The 8,024-nt window shown below is 40.8% G+C and overlaps 1 protein-coding gene across 1 annotated transcript; it reads left to right on the plus strand.

Annotated features, from left to right (window-relative positions):
• The first annotated feature begins 1,732 nt into the window (after positions 1-1,732).
• On the plus strand, positions 1,733-8,024 carry RFK (riboflavin kinase). Its single transcript, XM_024738992.1, has 4 exons — positions 1,733-2,100; positions 3,033-3,184; positions 5,282-5,384; positions 6,156-8,024. Exons 1-4 carry the CDS (start codon positions 2,019-2,021, stop codon positions 6,284-6,286), a joined length of 468 nt encoding a protein of 155 aa, XP_024594760.1. The 5' UTR covers positions 1,733-2,018; the 3' UTR covers positions 6,287-8,024.

Below are 8,024 nucleotides of genomic sequence, written 5' to 3' on the forward strand. Positions count from 1 at the left end.
AAGGCCTGCAACCAAACCCTGGCTTATCTAGCTCTAGCACCTGTGCACTTAACCATTAACTATACAAAATGCCTTTTATTGAGGACTGCTCTCTCTAGCAGTTTTCCAAGCACTTTGTCAGGACTTCATTGGCCTATTTATAGCATAGAATGCTATGTTATCAGGCTTCCCAATAGGTCTCCCCGACTAAGCTGAGTCTCCTGAGGGCCAAGACCTTGTCTTAGACACCTTTGTTCCCCCAACACCTTGCATTGTGCTTGGCATATGCTGGGCTCAATTCATTCTTCCTGTAGATACTTTCGGAGAGTTTGCTATGAGCCAGGCGCTAATTAGGGAAATAACACAGTCTTACCAACAAAGACCCTGCCAACTAAAAAATTACCCACAACCTAAACGTTGAGAGTTATGTTTTATTCAGCAGGAATTTTTAGGACTTCAAGCCCGGGAGGCAGCATCTCAAGTAACCCTGAGAGAACAGCTCCGGGGAGGCAATGGGGGAAGCCAGGTTATATTGAAGTTTTACAACAAAGGGCAGGTAGTCCAAACGTCAAAAGATTATTGTTAATTAGAGAAAACCAGGTATCCCAAGTTAAGGAATTTAGTAGCTTTCTATGTATGGGAAGATGCAAGAATCTGGGCTTATTGAAATCATTCCTTTGATGTGCACCTCACTTATCTGGGGCCAGTATCCTGTGTTTTCACATCCTGAGTTTCCTCAGGGCTCACCAGCTCATACTGGAGGGCTACATCGCTAATGACTGTGACATCCTTTGTTTACCGTTATGACTGGAAATATTCCATTTCCCAACCCCTTTGGTACCAATAGAGAGAGAACATAATTTGAACACTGGGTAAGCACTATTAGAGTTAAGGTAAAAGGATAATGACTGCAAAGGCTGGACAGAATTTCACACACATTTGTAGAGAAAGGCAAAAGAGAATTAAAACTTCTTTCTCAAAAACAAGACAAGAGGATGGATCTTGTGAGTGACCCTGGAACTATTTCCCGAGGTAATGTTCACAGTTCCAAGGGTCAGAAGGCCCACAAATTTACATTGCAGTAGAGATCAAGTCTTACATCAAGTTTATTAAGTTCTCAGGGAGACCGGAAGATAGAGGGGGAGGGTAGGCAGCCGCTTCCGTGCTCAAAAAAATTGCATCACTGTAACCTTCCACTAGTCACTGGGATTGCAGCGTTACAGACCAGGACCCGCTCCCCTGGAGCTTACATACTGATACAACTTCAGACCATGGTCGAGTGGTCTGGGGGAGAGGAGGTCCACTTCCCGTAGCTAGTCGTGAAAAGCGTCTATGAAGAGGTGGAATTTTGGAGGTTTAATAAATCTTTAAAAAGCGAATGAGTGATGAATGACGAGCAACCTAGCAGTTGTCAAGGAGCTAAAGAACGTCTCTTCTCGGCATCAGGATCATAATGAAAAGGAAAAAGGGGAAAGAAACACTTCGGAGTGTCTGAGAATGAGGACAGTGCTTTCACAGGTCCCAGGCTGAAAAACGCGCCCCCGACTCGGTTTCCACCGCCCGGGAAGACTGAGATACCAAGGAAAGAACGGACACCTCCCAGGCTACGTTGGAGGCAGGGCTACGGCTGGGGCGGGGCTAAATTGGGGGCGGGGCTACGGAAGCCGCACGAGCGCCGGGGCGCTCGGCCTGGGCAGAGTGCGCAGGCCCGTGGCGCTCGGTGGCCTGTGGGGGCCGTCCCAAGCCACCCCGCTCCGCTACCCGCCCACAGCCGCACTTCCCCGGTCGCCGGCGTTCCGGAGCCCAGACGCAGCGTCTGGGTCGCCCGGCACCTTCTGTCAGTGGCGTGAGCGTCTCGCTGTGGCGTGTCGTCCGCGCCGCTCGGCCAGTTGTACGCCCGTGCGCTCGCCCGGCCGGCTGGCCTGCGGAGCTCCCGCCCGCGTCCCTCGTTTGGTCCGAGGCGTCCGGGCACCGCCTCGACGGCGGCTCCGCCGGACGCGCGTTCTGGACCGCAGCCCGCACCCCGAGCGGACGGCGTCATGAGGCACCTGCCGTACTTCTGCCGCGGCCAGGTGGTGCGGGGCTTCGGTCGCGGCTCCAAGCAGCTGGGCATCCCTACAGGTGAGCGCGGGAGGGCGCGGAGCCCCCCCTCCCCCACGCTGGGCCGGATCACCTGAGAGCGAGGACGTCAGCCGGGAGGCTCCGGGCTGGGTGGTGGGGCTACGGGCAGAGGTGACGTTCCCGTCCTCCCCGCCCCCGCTTTGTTGAGGCTGATGACCTTTGGTCGGACTGATGGAGCGCGTCCTTGCCCGTGGCTCCGAGCTCACCGGCTTGGGGGGTGGTGAGGGCAGGAAGCCGGAGCTGAGTTTCGGGAGCCTTCTTTCCCGCCTCCCTATCCAGCCGTGATAAATCCGCCAAACGTGGCGCGCGTCTTTCTCTTTAGAAAATGTAATGTGGGCCCGATAGGCTAAATTCTCAAGCCAGCTGTAAGGTTTTCGTTCTTTAAATACGTTAGTAGGTTGTGTCCAAATGATGACACAGGCAGATGAATGAGAACCAGGTATCTTTTTTGGTCTGCATTAGTTTTAGTAGTCAGGTCCTGAAGGTATGCTTAATTTTTCCTTAAAGATACATTCCAGGTCTGCACCTAGACCTATTAAAGCAGTCTTTGAGCTTGGGACCTAGTATGTATATTTCGAAAATAGAAATCTTTTCAAGAGACGCTGAACCCCTTTAAGAAGGACCAGGGCTAAAAAAAAAAACCCCAGCTGTTCATGTACCTGTTTTCTTCTACTGTGAGAGTTTACGATTTTTGGTACACTTACTATAACCTGGTAACTTATACATATATAATCTGGTACCTTTTTTCCTAACCAATACGTATGAAGAGGAGAAAGAAATCCTAGCCAGAGTATGAAATGATGGGATTAATAATTGTAGTTAGAGTCCTAGGAATCTTGTGAGGGTAATGATTTAGACTAGCCTTACATGTGAATTTTCTAAATATTGACTATAAAACTCTAAATATTAGCATATTTTCTTCTGTTGTTTAGCTAACTTTCCTGAACAAGTAGTAGATAATCTTCCAGCTGACGTATCCACTGGCATATATTATGGTTGGGCCAGTGTTGGAAGTGGAGACGTCCATAAGATGGTGGTGAGCATAGGATGGAACCCGTACTACAAGAATACAAAAAAGTCCATGGTAAGAATTAATAATTGTATTTCACTCTGTAAACAGAGAATGGGATGATGATTTAGAGTAATACACAGATAGAACTCATCAGTGGTGATCACAACATAATCCAAATATGAGAATTTACTTGACAGGTTTAAAAGTGAAGAGTTTAGTTACTATTTGAATGGAATAACTTTTCCATCCTTTTCACTTTCAAGATTATTTGTGTCTTTGGATCTGAAGTGAGTCTCTTATAAAGGGGGTATAGTTGGATCTTGTGTGTTTGAACCATTCTGCTAATCTCTGCCTTTTGATCGGAGAGTTTAATCCATTTACATTTAAAGTAATTACTGATAAGGAGAGACTTCTGATGTTTTGCTATTTGTTTTTTGTATGCTTTATAGCTTTTTTGTCAGTTCCTCCATTACTGCCTTTTTTGTTTAGTTGACTTTTTTTTTGTAGTGACACATTTTGATTTCTTTCTTATTTCCTTTTGTGTATTTTCTATAGATATTTTCTTTGTGGTTACCATGGGGACTGCATTTAACATCCTAAAGTTATAAAAATCTATTTTGAATTTATATGAACTTAATAGTATACCAAAACTCACAAATTACATCATTGTGTACCCAATAACATAGATTAATAAATTTTTATGCATTTATCTTTTAAACCATGGAGAAAATAGAAAGTGGAATCACAAGCCAAAACTACAATAATTAATTTTTATAACTGCCCATGTGTTTACCTTTATTAGAAATAAAAGTGAAATAAAGTTGAGTTCACCAGTTAATGTAGGTCATTTACTCTAATTATTTGGTCACCCTGTTAAGGTAGAACTGCTTACGCTGTGGATGGTGCTTTCTGATAAAATTGCAAGGTGATGCTTTTTTTCCTCTTTTTTTTTTTTTTTTTGCTGTACGCGGGCCTCTCGCCGTTGTGGCCTCACCTGTTGCGGAGCATAGGCTCCGGACGCGCAGGCTCAGCGGCCATGGCTCACGGGCCCAGCCCCTCCGCGGCATGTGGGATCTTCCTGGAGCGGGGCACGAACCCGTGTCCCCTGCATCGGCAGGCGGACTCTCAACCACTGCGCCACCAGGGAAGCCCTTTTTCCTCTTTTTAAACCCTTTTGAGAGTATACATAATTCTTCTGTTCTTATGAACAGAAGACCTACACGGCTGAAGTGCTTAATCTGCTAGATGTGGCTGAATCTTTGGGTCAGCTCAAGTATGTGGCACAAACGGTTATAGTTGATCTAAATTTCATCCTCTTTGAAGTTTATAGAAAAGTGGTGGTATAAGCAATAGAAGTGGCCCAGAACTACTTAACGTTGTGCTCAGTGTTCCTCTTATTTTTCAGGATTAAGGCTGTGTTGGAATAGATAAAGAAAATAATCGATGAAAGAAGGCAAAATATTTTTCACTGGAATGAGAGAGGGAATGAAGGGGAGGGAAGGCTATCCCATGACTAATTTTTCCTTATTAGCTACTCAGATAACAGAACTCTTACTATAGAGCCAGTTAAGGAGTGCCTTGGAGGTCCTTCCCATAGTTAGGAGAAACTCAGTTTTCCATTGGTAGGAGGTTCTTTAGAGTTTTTCCTTTTTCTTTTCTTTGCTGATAACAGACATACATGATGCACGTGTTCAAGTCTTTATCCCTTTAAAAAAAATTGGATTGTCTGTCTTACCGACTTAAAGAAGTTCTTAATATATTATGGATCCAATTCTTTTGTTGGAACTATGTATGACAAATGCCTTCTTCCACTGTGTTGCCTTTTTTTTTTTTTTTAATTCGCTTAATGGAATGGTATCTTTTGAAGAAGAGTTTCTTTGCTCATTCCCTCTGCTGTATTTGCTCAGTTTTTTCACCTTGATAAGACTCTTAATTACTTTGGTGCATGTTAGCTTTTTCTAAAAACAGCAAATCACACCAGATTTGTGGGATAGCATCTACCTTACTCAGTTATAATGGTACAAGGTCGAGAACAGGAGCAATGGAAGAATTCAGGAAATACTGCACTTAGATTTTAACCTGTCTTTAAAATTTTAAGGAGGGTTGATTATTTCATTTAAATTACCTCACCATAAAGATAAATTCAATTTTAACATCTCTTGACTGTAGGAAACTCATATCATGCATACGTTCAAAGAGGACTTCTATGGGGAAATTCTCAACGTGGCCATTGTTGGCTACCTCAGACCAGAAAAGAACTTTGATTCTTTAGGTAAGTTCTTATTTAGATCTTCTTAAATATTACTGCAGCTACTCTGCTGCTTCTCCTAATAGTAATCATGGCTAGACAGATAATATTTGAGCATTTAGTATGCTAGGCACTGCTTTAAGAGCCTTACATGAATCAACTCACTTTATCCCCACAACACCCACATGAGGAATTATTTTGCTGATTTTGCAGATGAGGAAATTGGCACAGAGAGGTTAAGTAATTTGCCCAGGGTAGCATAGTAAGTGATGGAGCGTAGATTCAAACCCAGCAGGCTGGCTGTCTCTCCAACAGTCTGAAGTTAATGAAATCCTTATTTCCTTTTCATATTTTAAGGAACCAGTAAGAGTTAATACTGTGATGAATAATGGATGCTTAGCGGTAGTTGAAGTGCAAGAAGCAGTAAATCGGAACATTTAAGACATGTCAAGAATCTTAGTGTAGTGTAATAGTTTTAATTCTAATGTAGAGTTTCTTTTACAAGTGTAAATATTGAAGAGAATTGATAGTATTTGTTTCTTCCATTTAGTATATGCCATGTACCTTTCTGCTAATGCCTTTCTCTAAGTAATTGCAAGAAGATTAGGGACATCTTTTGTGTACTATTGACTTTTACTTAAGTCTAGAAGAAAGGATGAAACACATTATTGGGCATCTACCCTGTGCCAGGAGCACTGCCAGCCTATGAGATTTTAGGAGAAGCTGAACAAAGGAGTAGTAAAAAAGCACAGCAGCAGATTTTCGTTATCTTTACCTGGTATATTCTCTCCACAGAGTCACTTATTTCAGCAATTCAAGGTGATATTGAGGAAGCTAAGAAACGACTAGATTTACCAGAACATTTGAAACTCAAAGAAGACAATTTCTTCCAGGTTCCTAAAAGCAAAATAATGAATGGCCACTGAAGGAAAAGCATCTTATTTATTCATTCACTGTTTTCTAATATATTACTGCTCATAACTCTACAGTCTCATCTTGGTTATATTTTAAAAATCAAACATTTTCCTACAGCTGTGAATTAAACAGTACAATGTAGTTACCATATTATGTTCCAACTGTTCAATTAAACCCATCGTGTTACAGTACTAAAAAGGTTCATTTTAAAAATCAAGATTCTTTTTAATGTAATATGTTGATTAAAATGTACCACTAGAAAGGTCTTAAGTGTTTTATAATGGAAATGAAATATATATAAATATGGGTAACAGGCAAGTCACTGGTTTGAGATGAGAACTATTAATTCTCATGGTAAAATTCTAGCATGCATGTACCTGTATAGCATGCTCTGCTAATCAGAAGACTCATAAAAATAAATATATTAAGCAGAGGGTTGACAGTTTATTACAAACCTAAGGGGAAAAATCCAGAATTCATAATTTTGATATTTTGTGCATTTATGTATTATTATAGACATGAAGACTTGTGAAATTTCACTTTAGCTAGTCATTTCCTTTAAGGGCTCAGATCATTGTGCTGTGTCCCATTTTTGTTACAGCTGCCTCAGTTCTAATTGGTCTAGACTCTCTCCCTGTTATTTTTTTGTTTTTCTTTTAAAACCATAAAATGAGTGTTTTTCGAATCTCTAGTTCTCATTTTTGTGTTGTGTAACACTTCTCTCTTTTTAAGAGTAGATATTCTTCAACATTTTTCTTAACCTTTGTTTCCTGTAAATAATTCTCAGTGTCAGTTCTTCCATTTAGAATATCCAACTTTACATTTACAAAATGTAGAGTTTCATCTGCGTCTCTATCTGCCGTCCCATCGCTGCACTATACGAACAGTGATTAAGTGCATATCTCTTGCATTTTAGAGAAAACACCCAAATGTTCATCTGTAGGTTTCCTCAAAGTTTAAACGAACACCTAGCATTTCATTTATATATACCAGTTTCTTAAACAACACAAAATACGTGTTTCCTCCCCTAGGGAAACTATTTAAGACCCAACTAAACTATGAAATACAAAGCTATTTGTTTTTAATGTGACTGTATGTTCCTGAGCAAATGCCGACTGTCGTAGCTGTGTGTGTACAATGTAATCTAAGGCTAAAGAGTGCTATCTAGAAGATAATTTTAAAGATAACTTATTATAAAACCATTTCCCCTAATCTGCATAAATGAGAACTGATTTTAACAAAACTGTTTATATAATATTCAGAAGAATATCTAAAGCTAATGTCGGAGAAGGGGGAAGCAGGAATAAATTCAGTTGGATTGTTTTGACTTTTTGGTATATGAATTTATGGCAAACAGTGTAGTATGTGTCTTTTTCATTTCTTCTTTAAAGAAATACTTAGAAAATGTAATTTAATGTTAGAAATCCTATACTTGAAAGAAGCCTCAATTATCGGTGGTTCTGTGAAACAAAATTAAAAACAAACATGGAAAGTGTAAAAAAGATTTGTGTGTGAGTAGCTTGCGACTGATTGTGTCCTCATTAAATGTGAAAATTCTTTGATATTGTCACCTTACATTTTGTTAAATAACTATTGCTTTTGAAAAGCCTATAGTGTGTGGTTTAGGAGTTAGTTAACAGTGTCTACATTTTTTTAAGTTTTATATATAAAGTATTTATTATAAGAAATTGCAGTGGGGCCATTTTCAATTAGTGTTTTCAGGCCTTGAAATAAAACTTGACCAAGGGA

The sequence above is a fragment of the Neophocaena asiaeorientalis genome, unplaced genomic scaffold (genome assembly GCF_003031525.2).
Source record: "Neophocaena asiaeorientalis asiaeorientalis breed wild unplaced genomic scaffold, Neophocaena_asiaeorientalis_V1.1 scaffold249, whole genome shotgun sequence".
NCBI lineage: Eukaryota > Metazoa > Chordata > Mammalia > Artiodactyla > Phocoenidae > Neophocaena > Neophocaena asiaeorientalis.